At 41.9% G+C, this 24,424-nt stretch overlaps 1 protein-coding gene across 1 annotated transcript; it reads right to left on the minus strand.

Annotated features, from left to right (window-relative positions):
• Positions 1–1,226: 1,226 nt before the first annotated feature.
• cmc1 (C-x(9)-C motif containing 1) lies at positions 1,227–21,783 on the minus strand. Its single transcript, XM_034175284.1, has 4 exons — positions 21,686–21,783; positions 11,133–11,222; positions 5,718–5,808; positions 1,227–1,793 (listed from the first exon to the last, which is right to left on the minus strand). The coding sequence occupies exons 1-4, from the start codon at positions 21,702–21,704 to the stop codon at positions 1,673–1,675; spliced, it is 321 nt and encodes a 106-aa protein (XP_034031175.1). The 5' UTR covers positions 21,705–21,783; the 3' UTR covers positions 1,227–1,672.
• Positions 21,784–24,424: the final 2,641 nt, after the last annotated feature.

Consider the following 24,424-nt stretch of genomic DNA (forward strand, 5'->3'; position numbering starts at 1 on the left):
CCAGAAATATCCAGTAAAAAGTCCGGACATCTCTAGTCCACTCATGGACGTTCGTTCACGCGTGCACATGTGAACAATTAAAAGAAAAAAAGTCTGGCTTCAGGCATTAGTTCCTTGTTTTCTGCTCAAACTCTCACATCACAGTTAAAAAAAGACATAAGTCTTGAGACAGGACATGTCAACATCAAGTAGAACTCCAGACATCTCCGCATTGCTTGACAGTTCGCTCGCGCGCATCTCGCGGTCAAAGGAGGAAAGAAAAAAAAATGCAGGCAGTTAGTTCCTTTCTCTCCTCACTCTCTCATCAGTTAAAAACGGACATAAGTCCAGGACATGTCAACATCAAGTAGAACTCCAACAATCTCCACATTTGCCCAAGGACGGTCCGTGCGCGCGCGCATCTTGCGGTCAAGAGAGGAAAGATAAACTATAACAGAACTCAGAGTGCAGCCCTGCAGCTCAGCACAAGCAGAAGAGAAATCAGAGTGCACAGTCTTGCTGCAGCCAAACTGTGCACTCTTACTTCTCTGTGCAGAGAACCTGCAGGCTGCGTTCTCACCTCCTCTCTGCCCCCTGCTGCGTGCACCTGACGCAGAAATTCCTGCGTCGTTATGACGCCACAGGGAGCAACTGGGAGCAGCCCCGGTGTGAAAGGGGCTTTAATTTTTCGGCGCCCGACTTGCTTCCTCCTTTGCGCCCTCGCGCTGTTGTGGCGCCGAGCTGCATCGTCTCTGCACTGAGTTGCTTCCACGTGGCGTCGTCATAATGACGCACAGCGCAACCGGGAGCAGCCCCGGTGTGAAAGGGGCTTAACCAGTTACTGAAAAGAAGTTCTATATCTGTCCTGAGGCACATTGCACCGGTGCACATCCCCACATTCTGTTATGTAAAGCGGATGGCAGTGTATAACTCAGGACAGGACACCAGTCCGTCACAGGTTACTTCCCCTGCTAAGATCAGTACTCATTTACAGTTGAATGGACTGGGATCATACAAATGTCTTCTCTTCAGACACAGGTAGTGTGAAATGGAATCAAGGTCACATCTACCCATATTGGTATTCTAACTCCATTCCATTCAGCTACCTGCTCTGCCTTTTTATTTAAGGTTGACTGTATAATTGCTATAGTTAATTGAGTCAATTCAGATGAATAACATTTTATTGACGTAGATTAACAGCACAAAGGGTGGTGCAACAAAAAAGTACAGGTATCTTTATTCATGTGCACAGGAAACAATCATGGTGAATATAATACATTTACCCAACAATTGAAGCTCCTTTTCATTATTACATAAGTTGGTTTGTCATCACCAAAGCTTAACTGATCCTTAACATGTTAAACCAGAAAATGCATTTCAGTTTCCACTGAATTTACAGAATTGGCAGAATGAGCTTCCCAATAGTATAATGAGACAATTTAAAGTACAATCATACCTGACTGTGAGCACAACTGTTGCCATTATTCAACAGCGTCCTTCTGTTGAATAAGTGAGTCTCACAAAGGGCGTTCAGAACGTACGTAGATTTACACCAAGAGAGACGTGAGAATGGCTTTATTCTGTCACACTGCTGTCATGTGTCATGAAGGTCCTGGACTTAGTGCCGAATGTGGACAGTCCCGTTCTCCACAACCTCAAAAAGAGGGAAGATGTTCAGGTGTAATCTTCCTGGTTACATGCTGGTTGGGAGTCTTTGTGATCTGTTCTTGGCTGAGATCCCCGTCCTCAGATATTCTTCTTTTTCCTGGATGTACTCCTGCTTACACTCCTCAAAGAAGGTGGGGTCCTTGTAGCTGGGGAAACAGTTTTCTTGTTGAATTAATATATGATGTGAGAGTATGCTGTGCTGACAAACTGTACGTAAATTTTCACTTGACTATGTCAAATTATATTTGGGCATGTTTTGACAAATGATCTTGGGAGATACCTAATTGGAAGCCTTAAAGAGAAAGCCACCTAACGTGCAAAGGCTGTTTTTGAAGTGTGATCAAAAGATGCCGAAAAACACTACTCACAGCTACTTGCTGATTTCAAGGTAATGTTATTTTGAAGTTAACATCATGAGGTAGCCAAAGAGCTGCTGGACCCCCAAGCACTATGGGAGCCAGGGCTTACAACTCTGGAACTCTCTGCTGCTTCATTGTCATTAGATAGACTATTATACTTTTTAAATCTCAACTCATTACATCTGTTTAGATCTGCTTAGCCACCATAACTTGCTGTGTATGCATTTCTTTTATTTTAACTTAGTAATTTTAATTATCGGTGGTACACTGGCTTAGTGGTTAGCTCTGTTGCCTCGCAGCAACAAGGTCTGGGGATCACTTCCCACCTGGTTCCTTTCTGTGTGGAGTTTACAGGTTCTCCTCATGTTCACATGTGTACCCTCAAGGTGCTCTCGCTTCCTGCCACTTCCAAAGACATGCACATTAGGTGAATTTTGAAACTTTAAAGCCTCGTTTCCATCAAGCAGTCCACGTCGGTACAGCACATTACAGTACAGTTCGCAACAGTTAAGCATGGCTGGCCAGTATCCTTTGTTTGGTAGGTAGCACATGCTAGACGTCAACATGCATGTCATCGGGTGCGTGTGAACTGTTGCACAGCCCTGCCCTTCCACAAGGTTTAAACACAGTATAATTTAACATTACTATTATTATTTGTCTTGGTGAATGCTGACAAGATGACGGATACGGTTGTGGTGAATGCTGGTGTGAATAAATGGAGCGCTGTGACACTTTCATCTTTTAAAATAAATTATTTTTTCTTCTTGTTGGTGGGACAAAGTCCTGACGTCCTCTGGTTCACACTGAGAAACACACCCAGAGCAGACAAACACTGAGGAACTTCTTTAAAAACACTGTGTTTTTTCAGTAATTTCCATGATAAGGAATTAAAGTATTTCAGGAGGCCATCTTCAAAAACAAGGCCGTCTTATGTGGCTAACAGTTTTCGTCAGGCTATGATTATGAATCCGGTTGAAACCACACAACAGGTAAGGTTAAGACTTTATATTTACTGTGTGTGAATGGTTTTAATATTTTAAACAATATAAGTTGGAACTGTATGAATCGTCTCGTGAAGACTGTAGCTTTCGCTTTTGCTTCTGAGCCAATCAATGGACAGCACTGGCTTAGCGCCTCCCTTTTGTAACTGGTCCAATATTATGGACCAAGCAGTATGGCTCGGTTATTTTTGTACCTGCTCCTAAATGTGTGGAAACACACAGCACAGTGTTCCATACCGACCCAGACTGCTCTGTGGAAAAGAGGCTTAAGTCGGGTGAATGAGTGTGAATATGAATGAGTTTGTCTTTCTATATCTGGCCCTGTGAAACAGTGGCATCCCATCCTCCAGGGTGTACCCCACCTCTCGCCCTATGACAGCTGGAATAGGCTCCAGCCCCCCTGTGACTTTTGATTGGAGTAAGCAGGTAAATAAAAAATATATATTTAATTGTGTGGATATATGATACACAAAGGGCAAGGTGTCCTTGGGTGTTTTGAATGGTGCCAGTAAATATTTATTTAGCTGTTAGCAAATCTGTCTAATTAGCAAATTAACATGATTTTGATCACTGTGCAAAAGAGTCAGCAAGGTGTGTAACAAAATCATGAAAGTCTCCTCTAACCTGCCAGTGGAAAATTATCTGTCTGATGTGCAGTTGGTGAATGTTTGAGAGAAAAATAAATTGCATCAAAAGCATGGCATAAGTAAAGGATGTGTGTTTTGTGAATTAATTTCAACAATTTGCAGTGATTAAAGTGTGCACATTGAAATGTGTCCATGTGCACCATAGTATTTTTGCCCAAGGTTATCACACCATCCAAATACTCTTCATCTCCAGTTGTATTTTGACTAAACTGAGTATAAACCAAATATCTGAAAATGCATTCTGACTACTCAGAATGACAACTGACAACACTTCCCTCTCATCAGAACTGCTTACAGTAGTGATCAGAATAATAGTAGTGCTATGTGACTAAAAAGATTAATCCAGGTTTTGAGTATATATTTCTTATTGTTACATGGGAAACAAGGTACCAGTAGATTCAGTAGATTCTCACAAATCCAACAAGACCAAGCATTCATGATATGCACACTCTTAAGGCTATGAAATTAAGCTATTAGTAAAAAAAAGGTAGAAAAGGGGGTGTTCACAATAATAGTAGTGTGGCATTCAGTCAGTGAGTTCGTCAATTTTGTGGAAAAAAAGAGGTGTGAATCAGGTGTCCCCTATTTAAGGATGAAGCCAGCACCTATTGAACATGCTTTTCTCTTTGAAAGCCTGAGGAAAATGGGACGTTCAAGACATTGTTCAGAAGAACAGTGTAGTTTGATTAAAAAGTTGATTGGAGAGGGGAAAACTTATACACAGGTGCAAAAAATTATAGGCTGTTCATCTACAATGACCTCCAATGCTTTAAAATGGACAAAAAAACAGAGACGCGTGGAAGAAAATGGAAAACAACCATCAAAATGGATAGAAGAATAACCAGAATGGCAAAGGCTCACCCATTGATCAGCTCCAGGATGATCAAAGACAGTCTGGAGTTACCTGTAAGTGCTGTGACAGTTAGAAGACGCCTGTGTGAAGCTAATTTATTTGCAAGAATCCCCCGCAAAGTCCCTCTGTTAAATAAAAGACATGTGCAGAAGAGGTTACAATTTGCCAAAGAACACATCAACTGGCCTAAAGAGACATGGAGGAATATTTTGTGGACTGATGAGAGTAAAACTGTTCTTTTTGGGTCCAAGGGCCGCAGACAGTTTGTGAGACGACCCCCAAACTCTGAATTCAAGCCACAGTTCACAGTGAAGACAGTGAAGATGGTGGTGCAAGCATCATGATATGGGCATGTTTCTCCTACTATGGTGTTGGGCCTATATATCGCATACCAGGTATCATGGATCAGTGTGGATATGTCAAAATACCTGAAGAGGTCATGTTGCCTTATGCTGAAGAGGACATGCCCTTGAAATTGGTGTTTCAACAAGACAATGACCTCAAGCACACTAGTAAACAAGCAAAATCTTGGTTCCAAATCAACAAAATTAATGCCTCGCAGATGTGAAGAAATCATGAAAAACTGTGGTTATACAACTAAATACTAGTTTAGTGATTCACAGGATTGCTAAAAAAGCAGTTTAAACATAATAGTTTTGAGTTTGAAGCGTCAACAGCAGATGCTACTATTATTGTGAACACCCCTTTTTCTACTATTTTTTACTAATAGCCCAATGTCATAGCCTTAAGAGTGTGCATATCATGAATGCTTGGTCTTGTTGGATTTGTGAGAATCTACTGAATCTACTGGTACCTTGTTTCCCATGTACCAATAAGAAATATACTCAAAACCTGGATTAATCTTTTTAGTCACATAGCACTATTATTATTCTGAACACTACTGTATCTAAAATGTCTTTCCAACCATTTTACAGCAAAATAAATTAACTAGAAACAAGAAAAATTCAAGATGACTCCACAAGTAAAATCATTTTGTTTTAGATCTACTAAATTACCTGTGAGAAATTAAAGATATAATCAAAATTGTGGTTCATCCTAACTGCCTTATTTGGACCGTTTGCATGCATTTCTTTGCTAATCAATGTCGGCTGACTCAGGAGGATGAGAGACAGGTGGGAAAACAGCGCAATAATAACAGATGAAGTCACTTTTATGGGAGTGATACTCAGAAAAACTACACAATACTCACTATTTTGTCAGGCATTCCTTCAGCGCTGAATTCTCTTCACGACATTTTAAAACCATTAACAAGCCGGATTCCTTACAGCAGTGAGTGAAGGCTGAAGGAAGGAAGAAAAAGAAGGTGGAAGAGAAAGATTAGCAGGGGGTAAATGGAACAAGATGAAAGTAAAATTACTAATAAAACCTGCTTGAAAGCCGTTGTGGAATACATGCGCAGATACAAAAACAGCTAAAGTCAGACCAAGATGGGCCTTGTGTTGGCATTCTACCACAAGGAGGAAAAACCCCTGTCAACTGTCAAACTGGAACCAATGTTCTCTTGTTCACACAAGGACTGCACTCCAAGTTCTGACCACAAAGTGGTTGCACTAGTTGCCCTGCACCTACACTGGCTGTGTAACAACCAGCTGACTGTAAGAAATGTAAAAAGGCCTCAAGAATGAAGTATACTGTAGGTTACACCTCAGCTCTGGAGACAACCATGATTACTAACAATAACCTGCTCTGAGAAAGATACAGAAAAACCCAAGGTAGACAACAAACCCCACATTATTAGGAATGGGCGATGTGTGACGTTTAAGCTGGTAGAAGATAAACATGGAAGACATCTTTCTAATAGTGCGAATTACAGAGAAAGTAAATTCTACAAATTTTAACAGTTCTAAGCTCACAAATCCCCCCCCCCCCCCCCCACTTTACCATATTAGTTGGTTGCATGCATTAAATATGATGCATTAAAATAAAAAAGGTCTAATTATCTCCCCTTCAAGACGATGGACAAGAAACTGTTTCCTTCTTCCACATCTTCATATGGTGGGTCAGGTAGCTCAACTGGGATACCAATATGTAGACCTGGGTTCAATTCAAAGACATGCTACCGGTACGAGTCCTTGGACAAGTCACTTCATCTGCATTGTCCCAATTTACCCAGCTGTAAATGGGTAACGGCCTTGGATGGGGAACTAACCTACACTCCATTCAACGCTGTTACCAACAGTCAACAACAGCAACTGTCAGCAAAGCTGACAGTCTGAATCCTGGTACACTGCAAATTATTTGGTTCTTTCCAAGATATAAAAAAAACTTTAGATTTAGAAGTGTTATTTATCTTGTCTTAAGGGTTAATTTGTTATTTTAAGTGTTCAGCGTGTTTATTTCTAGATGTAACAATCTTAATTCAAGACATCTAGTCAAGTGAAATTATATGTCCATGCAACAAGATAATTTCCCTCAGACTATGTGTTTTTATATTGTTTTTAGACACCCCTTTTTTGCAGTGTAGCTGCTTCTTCACATCGAAAGAAGCCAGTTGAGGTTGTTTGAGCATCTGGTAAGGATGCCCCAGCCGTCTTCATAGTCTTTCAGGCACATACAACTGGAAAATTTTTGATACTACATTGTCCTTTGACCCCCACATTAGAGATATTATGAGGACTGTTTTCTTCCACCTGCAAAATATAGCAAAGATTCATCCCATCCTGTCTATGGCTGATGAGACCCCCGGGAAGACCCAGGACATGATGGAGGGATTATATTTCCCAGCAGGCTTGGGAACACCTTGGAATACCCCGAGAAGAGTTACAGGAATTGGCCAAGTGATACTTCTCATCTTAGTCTCCCCAAGTAACCCCCTATTTGGTCCTATTTCCACCTCCGTTCAAAAATTTTCTGATTAAAAACAAAAATTCAACACAACGCAATGGCACTTCCAAAGGTAACATTGTTGTTTGCACTCTGGCTAGTGTTGCATTCTACATTAAAAGAACCAATCCTCATTGTAAAGAAGGTGCTGAAGACTCCCCCGTCTTCGCCTTGTTAGCGAGTGCTTTCTCAAAGCTTTAATTAAAAATACTGGCCTCACATGCCCTCTCTGAACAACTAACATCATAATTACCTTCATCCAAAGCATCAGTATGGTTATCACACAGACACTTTCATCAGGAAGCTGGATGGGGGTGGGGGGGGGGGGGGGGGGGGGGGGGCTTGCAAAACCAATTTGGAGAAGCAGAACAGTGCAACTAATCTAATCAAGAAATGCCTCGTTGCTGTCCCAGGGTACTAATAGAGGCTGCAAAGGCTTTCCTTTCTGATCGCACATCAACAGCTACACAAAAACAAAACCTATGAGACCAGCATTATCAGTGGAGGCCCTTCTACACAAACATGAGGTGCCACCTTCAGGTTAACCCGTTTAGTTTCCCAACATTCTAAAAAAGCACAAGTGCATCTGGTGGAAACGCAAATGTTAACTGAATGAAATGTGCAGGATTTTTGTGATCAAGACACCGAAATGTGCCATCATTCAGAAGAGTCATAGCACCCAACTTGGTAGTGATGCCAAGCTGTATGAGGAGCTGTGAAAAGCGTGCAGTGAAGGTAGACACAGCACTAAAGGCACAATTGGATGCACAGCAATCCATGTTAGGATTTCACTCGGCCTCCCCATATAAAGCCGGTCTCACACAAATAAGTGATGCAATAAGGGATTTAACAATCAATCATACTACATGCAAAAGGTTTTCATGGAGACAGAAAGAAATATTTGCAGCTTTGCCCCCTGACCATGACTCATGTTCATTAATAAGGTGAGAACCAAACCAGTTTTTAATGTTACTGAGTGAATTGAAGACAGCAAGTACTAATAACATGATCAATTTTTAAACCGACCAGTCGTCTCAGTGACATCAATGCATGTGCGTGTTAGCGTTCACATGGCAGTCACACTCCACAGAAAAATTGACTCATCAGTATTTTATTGGGATTTTGTTAGTCAGGGGGGTGTGGTCCCAGCTGGACTGCACCACAGAACACTTCTGCAAATTGGGACAGAACAGCAGAGACCAGCAGGTTGACACTGGTCACAGTCCAGAACGCACAAATTACTTAACAAACTGGACTTTGGCGGTGTAACATGCAAATTATATGATAAAAGCTGTTATTTTGGGCAGCGGTGTGCCTTCTGTCATGAAGTCATGTCGTATCCATGATGCGATTTTTTTAAACTTCCAACCTCGTCGTCATAGTAATCCCTTGGTGGTGAGGAAGATAGTCTCTTGGCCGATTCACGCATGGGACATCAACATTCAGGGTCGAGCTTTGTGGGAATGTCACTGCACGCTAGGGCTGCAGCTATCAATTATTTTAGTAATCGAGTATTCTATTGATTATTCTGGCGATTAATCGAGTAATTGGATAAAAAGTACTTTTGCACTTTTAAACAACATCAATAGTCCGGGGCTCTCCCTAAGCAATGGCACAATGTTGCCGTGCCAAAGTCTTGACATTTTGCTGAAATGGTGATGGAATGTGGCGTTCTGTCCCCCCCTCCCCCACTTGTAAAATTTAACCATTTTGATTTTTTTTTTTTTTTTTTTTTTTTTTTTTTTTAAGGCTGGTGGACTGGGTCCCTATGTGATTTTTTTTAATCCCTCTTTCAGCAGATGCATTTTAGCTGGAGGTTGAACACGCAAGCCTCGCAGTCACTTTTTTTTTTTAAGTTACCGTGTTTGTGAAGCGTTGTGTGTTACCCAAAAAAGCGAAAAATATTAAGCGAAACACTCAGTGCGAGTCTGAACAAAACAGACAGCAGCCAGCTTCGACTGTGGGTACCCGGTCGTCGGGTCAATAGTCACCACGTCGAGCAGACCGTGTGTTTTTTAAAACAGACAAACACACTGCTTCACTTTAAATGCGCAGTAAGTCTATTTCAGTTGATCAGTGTGGACCCTCTTTCTCTAAAAGGCCTTATATTACTCTGTGTTTTCAGGCATGGGCCCAATTGGTTTTTGAGACACAGCTCAGCAAGTTTGATGATGCTCAGTGAGCACAGACAATATCCCGACAACAACAATACTTACACATCATTAATCTTGTAGGAATCTAGCAGCAAATGTCCAATGCTACAGTTAGGTGCCTGTTACTACAAAAACCACACCTGTCACTTACTGCATTGGAAAAAAAAAACGGTTTACAATACAAGTTAGCTTTTACCAAATTAAAGTAGTAGAGCATGCAGGAATTTTGTTTTCCTGGGTTGAGCTGCAATGATTAATTGATTAAAGTAATTGCCAATTATGTTAGTTGTCTGTCCTTTTTTTATGTCAAGACACTAACACCCCCCCCCCCCCACCCCCACCCCACCCCCCAGTGTCTTCAATGTCAATGTTTTATGACTTTTAAATTTTTGTAGCCTTTTTCTGGCAGTAAACTCAATATATTTGGCTTATAGACAAAACAAAATATTTGAAGGCGGTATCTTGACATTTGTTTTAACCATTTTGTGACATTTTACTGACCAAACGACTAATCGATTAATCATAATGAGGTTAATCTGATCTGGTGATGGTCTAGGGGGAAAACTGTTGGGCTTGAGACCAGAGGATCCTCTGTTCAAATCCCAGCCTGACCGGAAAATCACTAAAGGCCCTTGGGCAAGGTCCTTAATCCCCTAGTTGCTCCCGGTGTGTAGTGAGCACCTTGTGTGGCAGCACCCTGACATCGGAGTGAATGTGAGGCATTATTGTAAAGCGCTTTGAGCATCCAATGTAGACGGAAAAGCGCTATATACATGCAGTCCGGTTAAAATTAGCTGAATTTCTATCTATAGTGAATGCTCGCTAATGCCTCTGTGCCAAATGCAAACAGACATTTCTTATATTTATGGTAATTCTGCAAAATGTCCAGTAAACTGCATGTCTGATTATGCACCACCAAATGTTCCATTGGTTCCCTGTGTCAACACAGATGTTGTAATCGCGACAGGAAGCCAGTCTCAGTGCAAACTCGGACATCCGTGGGAAATTCTCATGCGTGTCATAGAGAATGTGGGTTGTTCTACATGTGGCTCGTAAAGATGCCCATGTGATCGCTTATATGAATCATCGACAAAAACGAAAATAAAAATCACATCAGGCGTGAACCTGCACAGAACAGGTAGCTGTAACGTTGACCTCGAAGTACACAATGTACAAACATGATGCTTAGACGCACGTAGGCAGTAAAGAGGTAACAGGAAACCCAAGCTTCACATTATTGTTTTTCTGCGTTAAAGAAGTGTAAATGCAGAAGCCAAGCCCAGTGACGACAGTGAGAAAAATATTGTCACGTGTGGGCAGAGGTGTGAAAATGAGTGGGATGCTAAGCTTGGGAGGGAGTTTCCACTAGCCACACGCCCAGTGTCTGTCCCATGACCACAGGCTGCATGTGCAGTCTCACAGGGCCCCTCATCAGATTAATACAAACCACATAAACCAATCACTATACGGCTGACATGTTACTACTGTGCACTGGGCAAAGCTGCACCAAGTGTTTCCATGTAGATGAAGTGACACCTGCCGTGGGCCACTCCTCACTTCAGAGAACTCAAGACAACTTCAAGCATTCCATTTAACAAAGTGCTTGAAGGACTTTCTCATAAACTCACCTTCAACTTTCTCAGCACAGCGCTCCTTGGCTTTCTCCCTCATTATTTTGGGGATCAGGACATCTTTCTCCACATGCCTCAAATGCTCATCTGAGGAAAAACAGACATGCAGGTCAACCATCACGTCTACCATCAGCACCATGAGCATAACGTGAAGGAGAACAGGAGCTCCACCTCGGGTTTCAGATGGCGCTAAAAAAGCAGACAAATAATACATATTCAGAAAAAAATGTTTATATAAAAATGCATATTGTCTTAGTTGTTTTAGCTACTGAACTAAGCACTATTAATATAATACTAGACTAAGTATACACTTTACTGCACCATGTAAGATTTCACCTGCTTTGAGACAGAAACCCCCATCCTGATAAATATATTTTACTTCGAGAAAGTAAATTCTGAAATATCAAAATTATCTCTCAATTTACTCTCGGAGTACAGCTCTTCAAAACGTAACAAAATTGCATTGATGACTGAATTGCTAATTTTATGATGCCATGAAAGAAAAAAATAAGCTCAGTAATCTGTCTTTCAAAATTGATCCATTATTTTGTGATGCCAAATATTGTAAATATCAAATTTGAGCTTTATGCTTCCATTCAGAGCTGATATATTGCTTTCTGAATACACAAATACAGTACAGGTTCAAAATTGGTTCCCGCCATGTTACGGTACCCTACTTTGCAATTCTTTTTCACTATGAGGGTATTTGAGCGAGATTAAAAAAAATTGACAAAGTTGGTATATCAATATGCTCTCCACAAAAAAATTATGAAGTGGCTGAGCACTATTTTTGACATTCTACGATCACGTTCGATTTCCAAGCGTCAATAATTCACAAACCCTTCAAGTTATGATCACGTTTTACACACATGTAACTAGTACCCCAGATATGAGTATTCTACAATATGAATGTTAACCATTGAATCCCTTATTTAGTACAGCAGTACAGTTTGAAATTTGCAATTTTTTGCGAGAATGGACAAAGTGCCATTTTTGTGATGCTACAGAATGAAAAATTATCTCTGTATCCCATTTCTGAAATTTACTACTGTATCTGGGTTGCCCAAATAGGGTGTATTCCAAATTTGAGCTTTTATTTGCATTTTTAGCTGAGATAATGCCTTTTAAAAATGAAAAAATCTCAAAATGAATTTGCAAGTGGAAAATAGCATTGTGGGTACCCTTAAAAAAAAAATATATATATATATATATCTAAAACTACTTGGAATTAAGCAGAAATATTTTGCATGTGTTCATCAGACATATGTAGGTACTTGCAAAAAAAAAAAATCATGAGAATCCGAGTTGGGGACCTGGGAGGCGCCTGATGATTTCACACGGAATGACCCTTAAGCCTCAGCCCCACCGAGTGAAGAAGGAGCCACGCACCCTGTTTTTTTTTGTTTCGTGAGCTATCGTGGCATTATAGTGGCTCAGAGTGGATCTTAGAGGCATTATCTTCAGTTAACGAGGCTCCTCTCTGAGCGTGGTGCTAATTTCAAGATGTTCAAAATTTAGCAACAACAGCGTGGCGCAGTTTGTGTTCGAGTTACTGCGACGGCTTAAAGGCATTTGCGTGGTCCTTACGAGTCTGCAAAAAGTCCATTATCCGTGCGCCTGGCACCTTCGCAGGACCTGAGAGGCTATTTTTGGAGCGGCTCCTCCTCTTGCGCACACAATTGCACCTGCTCTGTGTGCTGGACTATATTTTGTAGTGGATTAATCATTTTCTGCCAAACCTTGGATGTTGAAAACACTTCTAATCACTTCTGGCATCACAGAGGACTGTTTCATCTGGACACTTTTTTTCCCTCTCTTTCCTGCTCCATGTGGGATGTATTTTGAACAGCTTAAGGTAATTATTTTTAATGTTTTTTATAGCTTGATAAAAGAGTTCCTTGCTGTAAAAGTATGTCTGTATGTTGATGTCTGTTGTATGTAAAAGTATGTTCATTTAATATCTTGTTAATGGATCACATGAGCTCCGCTGTGTGCGCACTGAGGCAAGACCTGAGAGGCTATTTTTGGAGCGGCTGTCTTGCGCACACAATTCCACCGGCTCTGTGCGCTGGACTCTATATAAAATAATTATTTTGTAGCGGATTAATCATTTTCTGTCAAACCTTGGATGCCGAAAATACCTCTCATCACTTCTGGAGTTAATGGATCACATCAGCTCCGCTGTGTGCGCACTGAGGCAGTGACTCATCATCACGCTTCAAACGAGCATTTAGGCAGAATGCCAGCTCACAAAAGAGTGCTATTTCAGTCAATATTTGACTAACACAAAGTTAAAATTTGGGTGACTGCGTGAAAGTGGATGTGTGTTTAAAGCCATGGAAGATAATAACTCCAGTGGCGCAGCTAAGAGCAGGAGCTGTGCGGCAACACAGGTGGAGAGCACGCAAAAGACTGATTTTGAAGACATAACACAAAGAGTTGTATCATGGTGACTTGTAAGCTGCGGAAGAAATAAAGAAATATATATATATATATATATATATATATATATAAAATGATCCACAGGTGTGTATAGAATAAAACGGCCACCTCATTCTGTATGCAGAACGGCACCGCGCGCAAAAGAGTGCTTTTGCAGAAATAAACGGACGAACACAAAGTTAAAGTGGATTCACGTTGTAAAAATGATTGTGCTTAAAGCCAGGGAAAAAATAAAGCCAGCAAGCCACGGATGGAATGGAAGCCAGAAAGAGCAGAGAGGCGGCTGTCCATAAAAGGACAACAGCAGCGCACGCGCAAAAGAGCGATTTTGCAGAAATAAACGAACAAACATAAAGTTTTGTGTGTTTAAAGCCGCAAAAAAAAAAAAAAAAAAAAAGCCAGAGAGCTGCGGAGCCAGCGAGGAGCACAGAGGCAGCTCGCCAGGAACCTGTGGTTTGGGTCTAGCTGGTCTGGTGCATTACAGGTGGACAGCAGCCTGGCGCACAGCGCACAACTGCGGAACTGTGATGGCGTGTCTATTTTTGGACTGCGTTTAAAAAAAAAGAAGGGACATCTTTAAATGCTGCTGTGAATCTGTGAATTCAAAACCCACACTTTAAAGGAACCAGGTGTGGGAGGGCTGGAGGTTTGGACCAAACTCATGCCTAAACGTGCGCCAACATGGCATTATCATGGCACTATCATGGCACTACGTGGCTTAGCGTGGCTGATGCGAGCCTATCGAGGCTGTAATGACAGGTCGGTCGTGGCTCACTAGAGGCTGCTACGTGGCACGTGGGGTACAGAGAGTCACATAGTGGCACCTTCATAGTGGATACGTGATAGATGAAAATGTGGGTCATTCTTCAAATAATCACCCCACACCCATGCGTGGCTCCTTCTTCAGCCTTCATTATTCGGTGGGACCGAGGCGTAGGTACACCATGCTAGTACTGGTTGGACCCCTTTTGCCTTCAGAACTGCCTTCATTCTTCATGGCATAGATTCAACAAGTTGTTGGAATCATTCCTCACAGATGTTGGATCATATTGACACGAAGGCATCACACAGTCGCCCATTCAACCAGTCTGCCGATTCTCCTCTGACCTCTGACATCAACAACACATTTTCATCTACACAACTGTCACTCACTGGACATCTTCTCTCTTTCTGTAAACTCCAGAGATGGTTGTGTGTGAACATTGCAGTAGATCAGCAGTTTCTAAAATACTCAGACCAGCCCATCTGCCACCAACAACCATGTCACGTTTAAAGTCACTTAAATCTCCTTTCTTCCCCATTCTGATGCTCAGTTTGAACTTCAGCAAGTCGTCTTCGCCACATCTAGATGTCTAAATGCACTGAGTTTACGAGGTCTATTAGAAAAGTATCCGACATTATTTTTTTCAAAAACCATATGGATTTGAATCACGTGTGATTGCGTCAGACAAGCTTGAACCCTCGTGCGCATGCGTGAGTTTTTCCACGCCTGTCGGTTGCGTCATTCGCCTGTGAGCAGGCTTTGAGTGAAGAGTGGTCCACCCCCTCGGCGGATTTTCATTGTCAGGAAATGGCGGAATGATTTGGGCTTTTTTTCCATCAGAGACTGGCAGCTGGAAACAATTAGAAAAATTTATCTGGCTTTCGGTGAAAATTTTACGGGCTTCACAGAGAATAAGGAGTGTTACTACAGCTCCAAGAAGCCTGCGCTCCTCTTTCCATGACAAAAACTCCTGTTAACAGTGGAATGTGCCATTCATTTCCAAACTGGACGCTGTGTTTTATCCGGGACGTCGTCTGACTAGCACAGGAATTGTGAAAAGACGTGGACATCAGCACTTTTTCGGCACATTGAGACAGACGTGCGGCGGAATTCCGCGCGTCGCGGCGGTGCCGCATGGCGCAAAGCAACGCCGTGATGAAGCCTCACGGGACATGTTCTGGCATGTTCAGGCACATCCACAATTTCTTGGATAATCACTCGATGGAAAAACCACAGACAGCTGTCTGAACGCCATCTCAAAGCCGTCCTGTGAGACCAAAACGGAGGTGTTCCTTTGCCTCGCTCCATCAGCAAATCGGTCGTGACGCGCGAAGCCTCCACTCGGCTTTCCATGACAAAATTTCTTGTTAAAAGTGAAATCTGCCGGAAAATGGTTGATGTCCAGCTCTTGTGATAACCAGAGAAAGTGCACACAACGGTCTCGGATCCACAGAGCCATCTGTTTAGAAATTATCCGGTGGTTTGTGGCTCTCGATGGCGGCACGGAGCGCAGCGCGCCGAGCATCCTTCAAGCCGTCCTTAAAGCTGTAGTAACAGTCCTTATTCTCTGTGAAGCCCGTAAAATTTTCACCGAAAGCCAGATAAATTTTTCGAATGGTTTCCAGGTGCCAGTCTCTAACAGTTTCTGAAAAAATTCTGATCGAAAAAAAGCCCAAATCATTCCGGCATTTCCTGACAATGAAAACCCTCCGAGGGGGTGGACCACTCCTCACTCAAAGCCTGCTCACAGGCGAATGACGCAACCGACAGGCGTAGAAAAACTCAGGCATGCACACGAGGGTTCAAGCTTATCTGACACAATCACACGTGATTCAAATCCATATGGTTTTTGAAAAAAATAATAAGGTCGGATACTTTTCTAATAGACCTCGTATGCCATGTGATTGGCTGATTAACTATTTGTGTTAAGCAACTGAACAGGTGTACCTAATAAAGTGTGTGTATCACCTCAGGCTGGTGTATATATGATCTGTGTATACGAGGGCTGTATAAAGTAACGGTCCTTTTTATTTTTTTCAAAAACTATATGGATTTCATTCATATGTTTTTACGTCAGACATGCTTGAACCCTCGTATGCATGCGTGAGTTTTTCCAAGCCTGTTGGTGACGTCATTCGCCTGTGAGCACTCCTTGTGGGAGGAGTCGTCCAGCCCCTCGTCGGAATTCCTTTGTCTGAGAAGTTGCTGAGAGACTGGCGCTTTGTTTGATCAAAATTTTTTCTAAACCTGTGAGACACATCGAAGTGGACACGGTTCGAAAAATTAAGCTGGTTTTCGGTGAAAATTTTAACGGCTGATGAGAGATTTTGAGGTGATACTGTCGCTTTAAGGACTTCCCATGGAGCGAGACGTCGTGCAGCACTCCCAGGCGCCGTCATCAGCCTGTTTCAAGCTGAAAACCTCCACATTTCAGGCTCTATTGATCCAGGACATCGTGAGAGAACAGAGAAGTTTCAGAAGAAGTCAGTTTCAGCATTTTATCCGAATATTCCACTGTTAAAGGAGATTTTTTTAATGAAAGACGTGCGGGCGGATTGCAGCGTCGGCTCGCAGCCACCACGACGCTCCGCCACAGGAAAAACACCTCCGTTGGAAGCCTTAAGGACAAGTTGGAACATGTCCAGCTGTTAAACAATTTCTCATATACTCACTCCACTGAAAGCCATCAAAAGCCGCCTGGATTTTACAAATGGTTATCAACACGGAGGTGTTTTTCCTGTGCCGCCGACTGCGCTGGCTGCGTCCCGACGCGCGGACCCATCTGCAGATCTTTCATTAAAAAAAATCTCCTTTAACAGTGGAATATCCGGATAAAATGCTGAAACCGACTTCTTCTGAAACTTCTCTGTTCTCTCACGACGTCCTGGATCAATAGAGCCTGAAATGTGGAGGTTTTCAGCTTGAAACAGGCTGACGACGGCGCCTGGGACCGCTGCGCAACGTCTCGCTCCGTGGGAACCGACAGGCGTGGAAAAACTCATGCATGAGGGTTCAAGCATGTCTGATGTAAAAACATATGAATGAAATCCATACAGTTTTTGAAAAAAATAAAAAGGACCTATACTTTATGGACAGCCCTCGTATATGTATAAATGTGGTTTACTTTGAAATTGGAAAGTGGAGCAGGTTTCTATGAATCTATAAAGAAACTGAAGCTGAAAACATTTGCTGACCTACAGAAAGTAACAACTGTGAAACAGGAGACAAAGAGGTAGTCCTCAAACAGTGGTGAGCACAGTTCAGCCAATCCTATAACCGATAATGATCGAAGTTAATGTTTTTGCTAGCGGATTAGCTTTTCAGATAACTTTTAAAACCATCAGCGGACCAATCATCTTCCGATAACTTTCAGTCCAATTACATTTTTTTTTGCTGGTAAAGTGAGCAAAGTTTAACGGTCAAAAACATTTGTAAACCCTAAAATCAAACATTTTAGTCCGTCTGTTGTGTGTTTGTGGCTGTCGCTTGCTAATGACATCATCATTAAGCGCAAAATGTATTTGGCCGGTCGACGAAGGGAGCATTGTGGGTAGTGTAGTTCAGCTTCTCTTTGGACGTTACAGTGAGTGTTACCGTTTGCTCCACACAAACAAAATGGACTAATTTTAACATTATTTTATTTCTTTGTGGCTGACGTCATAATTTAATCGGCAAGACTCGGTGGGAGAGAAGAGATTTCACAGCGCAGCTGTGTTACAGAGGGACTTTTATTAGACACCGTTTTGGATAATCAGGGTGTTGTGAAAAGTGTGATGACACGGACCCACAACAGGGGGCGTAAATGAATGGTCAATGGGAATGCAAGAATAACAATTTAATGTTGTGAAATGTGCACAACGAATACAGATACAATCAATACTACAGTCAATCTCAAGTTGGTGTAGTGTGGGCAGGCTCGAGGATAGGAGATGCCCGTCCAGAGAGGAGTCGGAACCCACACGATTTCCACCGCCAACGGATCTGGAACACCCCGGAGCCGCCAATCCTGAGTCCCCAGGTGGCCACCGTCTCCAGCTGTCAGATCGGGTACTGCTGGCAGGAAACAGAAACAGTTAAGAGTGAGTGTGAGTGAACACACCCAGCAAACAGTCAGCAAATGACTCCTTTTTGGGAGGAGAAGAACGCCTCCACCTCCTGCTTTCACAAGTCCTGTGAGTTACCATGCAGACCCAGTATACACTTGAGTGCTGGAGTGCAGAGCGGAAACGCCGGCTTCAACCAACTCCCTCAGACTCAGACACAAGTGGAATAAGCTGCAAACTCAAAAAGTCACTGATTATCAGCTACCAGCTCAGATGCAATGAATGTCAAAAGCTTAGCTGCGAAGACGGCTGAGAGTCTACCTGTACGGGTCGACGATTTCTCGGCGTGGGTGTGGTGTCTTCTCCAGGCTTTTGTGGGTGCGCCATGATGAGTGGATGATGAGTGGATGAGCGACAGCTGTCAATCCGAGTTCCAGATGCTCCTGGCGGCGACTGCGCCCTCTGGTGCCTGAAGCCTGCCTTCAGGCAGGGCACCCTCTGGTGTTGGCCAGCAGTCCCTCCTCTTCGGGCAGCCCACACAACACAGGGTGCTTTATGTGGATTATTTGTTCAGAATGTGATGAACCCCACTGAAACTAACAGGTAAGAATTTATATTTACTACGTGTCTCTTACTCTGCCAATCAATGCATTAATGGATGTATTTCGGTTGTTTAAGCTGCAGGGTTCAAAGTCTGTGAAAAAAGCAACAGCTTTTAGTTCATAAATGACGTATATAATACTGAGATAAGCTGTGACTTCTAATACTATGTTTTACTGCTTTTGAAAGATGATGACAGTGTTTGGGGTTTTATTTTTTTATTCATTCATTTTTCATGCGTTCTTTTTGTGTTTGTGATCCTTGAATTTACCCAGCGGCCCCTGCGGCGTTTAAAGTGAAACTGGTTTATCAGAAGCCAACAGTGTAATCTGATGTGGCCGCGTCCGAATCAATACTAATAGTTATCGGTAATCAGTTATCTGTAATAAAGATACATTTTTTAGCAGTTTATCGGTTTAGCGTCATAAAACATAACATTTCAGTTATCAAATCAATGGTTATCAAAGCTAAATTTTTGGTTAGCTGTGCCCACCACTGTCCTGAAAGCAGACAACCAGCTCTTTGGTAAAATGATCCTTATTTCTGAAAACAGAAAGCTGGATATGAGAGACGTTCTTTCGTATCTTCTAGGACCAATACCATGGTCACTGCCAAATTGGGATGGCACATTAAAAAAGATTCCCAATATTCAATATTACACAATATTCAGAAACATGAAAGCTGTCGGAGAGTGTTCTCTGACATTGCTAAAGACTGGGAGCTCAGTGATGAAACATTTCCTCTTGTTCAGGTGTACACATGCAAAATGGATTCATCGAAGACAGAGATCAAAGAAGTCAATGCACTTAGATATGAACTGTTCAGGTCCAAACAGGGTGAAGTAACAACAGGACAATTGCCACCTTGTCAGGATGCACTGTATCAGCACACCAGAAGGGCTAATTATCAGGCTTCCATATGGAGAAGTCTGGAGAAGCCAGATGTTCCAAAGCCAACCGATGGACATGGTTGGACCATCACTGAAGGGAATGTAGCAATTCAATGGCTTACCATCCAACCTGCACCAGATGTTGTCTTGTCACTGCTGCTAAGAGTGCAAGAAAGGCACATCTTCATGCATAGACAATGGTTTATTGTGCACACCGGCTTGCAAGTTAAAGGAGTGTGCTAATAGGAAAGAAGATGAGGATGAAGATAATTTCATGCAAGACCTAGATGACAGTGATGATGGTGGTTAGTGATTTGAGATGACTGTTTACTGCTACACCTCGGTTGTACTGCGACCCAACAAAACTGTCTCTTAATTCACACTAAAGTGGACTTTTGGTCAAGCTTTCAATTCATGGCTTGTTATAAGTATTTTCAAGAATGTTTCATGAAAACTTTTTTGGATATATTTGTAATTTTTTTTTTTTTTTTTTTTTAACAGAAAACGACCTGTAGAAACTATTTTTAATTACACAAGAGGAATTTGTATGTAACTTTGAGCAAAATAATCCCAAATAAAAGGTTTTAATTCATTCAAATGATGAGCTATTACACTTTAGTTATCTTTCCCAGTTTGGTCGGAGGGAATGGTGGCCATCTTTGAAAATGGATGCCGTAGGGGTATTAAGCTACTGATATGAAACATCCGCTTGACATTTTCTGACATCTGAGATGTCAAGCTACCTAAAAATCACAATGGCATTTATTCAGTCGCTTGATACCCACTTTTCACCTGGCTCATGGACTAGGAGTGCACAAAAACATATTTGTCGGTCAAGCTGAGGTTTTATTTCAGTAAGTGTGGGTCCCAACTCCCAACAGTGATATTTCAAGTGAGACTATGAAATTTCAATGAGAGCTCACAGTGGATATTCTTTACTTCAGGGTCACATGATCCTTTACAAGCATGGGGGTTTCAGGTCCCATAATAGCATAGCGTTGCACGTAGATTCTTGGTTTCCTTGCTTGCTTGTTATCAGGAAACAAGGGCCTTCTGGAACAGGAATATCTATGGCACGTAATCCTGGTGTGAGTCATTGTGATTTGATACAAAAAATAAAAACTTAAAAAAAAATCTATATAAATATTTACTTGAATTTGAATACCTTTGTTGACCACATTTTACGGACATTTTCTTTTTTTTTTTTCCTCGTGCATGACGAGCGGTGATGCCATCTTCATTGTTTACAATAGTTGAGTTAAACCGGAATCCCCTCCCACACACATGCAAAGGATCATGGGTCTGCATAAAATAATATATATGTGTGTGTGTGTGTGTATACACTCAATAAATAATCATTTCAGCATTGTATCATTTGGAGAATGACGTCAAAAAACGTACTGCCAACTTTCTGAGTTGCAAATCTGACTTCTGATGGCGTTTTCTTTTATTTTTTCCTAGTTGGTCTCTGAAATTCCGAGTTTCCCCTAAATGCAGCACCACGCTGTAGTCCGACGTTCTCAAATCATCTTACATGTAGCTGCGCACTTGAGTTAATCCTTGTTATAACAACTTTTTAAGGACGATTATCACTGTTATTCTCGTAACAGTCACGCATTTAAAGTGAATGACGTGAGAAGCGACGTGAACATGTTTACGGTCACAAGGAGCGAAGTGAGCTGCGGATTTCAGCTAACCCAGGATTTACACATTATTTACAGCAAGCTCCTGATGCGTTTCACCTTCACTCATGCACACAATGAGCACGTTTTGATACCACATGTAAGTATTTTCGAGTAAACGTGATTACTACCTGTTTTAGTCGCTTCCATTGTGACGATATTTCTCAAAACATTACAGAAACCACCCAATGTGACCTCAGCTCACAGTGCTTCCGCTACCGGTTAGCGAAAAAAACTACAAATCCCACAGCCAACAGCGCGAGCCGGTATATTATGTAATCATTATTTTACACTATGTTAAAGAGACGTTGTATAAGACAATTTTCTACAGATGTTTATATTATATTATATTATATTATAGTAGACAGTGGGAAAAGTAGAATATTATACATTTTATTATGTGTTTTTATTGTGAATACACCAGTAATTAAGTGTAAAATACGCCGTTACAAGATCAGCCTTCTGGTATCAATTCAGGCATTACTTTTTTATCTGAAGTTTTTGGGGGTTTTTTTGTTTGTTTGTTTGTTTGTTTGTTTTTTGCTTGTTGTTTGTTTGTTTTCAAATAGGTATTTATATTTATATTTCTTATATTTATTTATATTTCTTGATCATTTTTATATTTCTGACATTTTTTTTAGATTCCTGTTGTGTTTTCCCACATATAATTAAAATTTGGGTCATCATCTTATATCCAGAATCCACGTTACTGCTCTCTGTTCATGGTCTTTAAATTTAATAACATTGGCGGACACGTCCAGATCCTTGTGTTTCGTGTCCTCTTTGCACACTCTGCACCCACTGTCAAGAAAGACCCCGATGTGTCTGTGAGGAGTGCTGTAAATACATTATTTTTATGCAGAAATAGAATCTAAGTCAGTATGTTTGTTTTACACACCAGGGGCGGATCTAGCTGCGGGTGAAGGGGGGGGGGGGGGGGGGCAATTTGATTGATTTTGCCAGTGTCATTACCCCTAGAAAATTTTAAAACTCTATTGAGGCTTTTCGGGTTTCAAATCCCGCAAAACTTCGGAGAGGTCGCTGCGCTGCGAGATCTCAGTAACATTAAGAACTGCATTGATACGCTCTGATCACGCTGCACTTTAACCTCTGCACACAGACAACACAATTAACATCGCAACATAAAACTGTTTTTATATTGTGCCTAAAACTCTTGTGAATATATTCTCTGGGTTTTTAGACATTGTTATTGCGTTTGTTTTATGTAAACATGCAAGAATCACAGTCTGTCTCTCCGTTATTTTCAATCGGAGCAGCTGTGAGCTCCGCTTGCTTCCTGATGATGTCGTTCTGGGGAAAGTGAAGTTTGCTCTTTAACGTCTTGATTATTGTTCTTTACAACACTGTTTGTCCTCTTTGTTCCAGACTAATATATAATATGTCTGAAATTCGGTTTTCGCTTATTAAATTCCACGCAGATTAAACGTAGCAGACACGGATTTTTTTGTCATCGTGTGGATTCTCTGTTGTTTTGACTGCAGCGACTCTCTGGCGCGCAAGGGATTATGGGATACATGAAAACTCCGAATAGCCTTTTTCCTGCATTCTAAGGCAAAGCTAAATACTGATTGTTGAGTTATCATTATTAATACACAGTGTGTATTTGAAGCACGGGATGTCTTCTGAGGACGGTGACATCAGTCGAATGAGCTGAGCTGTGCACTGGAGTAATTAATTCTGCTTGCAGCAGTGTTCATCGGTCAGCCTTTGCTTATGCAAGCCCTTTCTCATATTTTATCACACCTTTGGTCAGCGACTCAAGGGTGGGTTGCAGCCCCCTCTACCCAACTCTCTAGATCCACCACTCATCCTGATGTGAAAGTGCATTTAATCACATTTTGGGGTTTACCATTTTTTAGCATCTTGGTCAAAGTCAAGTTAAGTCTAAGAGCGTACGCTCACATACACTGCAGTGTTCAACCACAGTGTATGTGAGCGTACAGAAGAGACTGTGTGTTGTGCACGCTGCACCTGACCACAGTCAGCTGTGTGGTGGCGGGTCTGTCTCGATCCCATAGAAAGAGACACCACCTGTTCAGTCAAACTGAAAGATACGCACTCAGACTCACATCCAGCAGCAGCAGCAAAAAAAAGGACAGTTCACACATTTCTAAGGTATGGATGAGAAAAGTAAACAAGTGCAAGCCCACACGTGCACACCCAGCTCGCCTGCACAGCTCACATCTACCCACACACATGCCACAACCAGAGGGGATGCAGTCCCCCTCGTGCCCTGTCTGCCTTCAGTTCTCACAGCTCTGACCTTCGAGTGCGAAGGCTTTTTTTTTTTTTTTTTTTAGCTTTCTCTGTGGAGGACCGCAATCTTTTCATTTAGCAAACAAAGGCAGGAAGAAAAAGCAGTGACATCTGCAATATAACAAAGAAAGGCTCTATGCAGAGAGACCACAGGCCATCGCCTGAGTGTTTCTCAGAAACATGCAGATGTGGACATGCACAGACACCCGGGGACTTCAACCAGACAGCACGGTTTGAATCCCACTTCAGAGCAGATAAACATTGTGTGGTGGGGATCGGCCATACAGCTCTCTGGGGAGGGCAGATCTCTTCATTTCAGCAGGAGCCAGTTTTATCCAGCAGGGATAAATGTATTTTAGAACTCTATAAATAAAAAAAGACTGGATTCCTGTCCAGGGTGTACCCAGCTTCACACCCTATGACTACTAAGATAGGCTCCATGGGCATGAAGGCTCCATGACCATAATCCAAGACTTATGGTAGATAGGTTGGGTAGGTGTAGCATCAGTAAGGATCTGGGCAATGTTTTTAAAATACAGTTTCCTGAAAGCACCATGATTTATTGCCTGGTGTAGAAATTGGCAAAGGACCTC

This window comes from Thalassophryne amazonica, chromosome 7 (genome assembly GCF_902500255.1).
Source record: "Thalassophryne amazonica chromosome 7, fThaAma1.1, whole genome shotgun sequence".
In the NCBI taxonomy this organism is placed as follows: Eukaryota; Metazoa; Chordata; class Actinopteri; order Batrachoidiformes; family Batrachoididae; genus Thalassophryne; species Thalassophryne amazonica.

Coding starts and splice junctions, on each gene's coding strand:
- cmc1 (XM_034175284.1), bottom strand. Junction 5,809..11,132: donor CTGTGCTGAGAAAGTTGAAG/GTGAGTTTATGA, acceptor TCCTTCCTTCAG/CCTTCACTCACTGCTGTAAG. Junction 1,794..5,717: donor AAGGAATGCCTGACAAAATA/GTGAGTATTGTG, acceptor CTGTTTCCCCAG/CTACAAGGACCCCACCTTCT.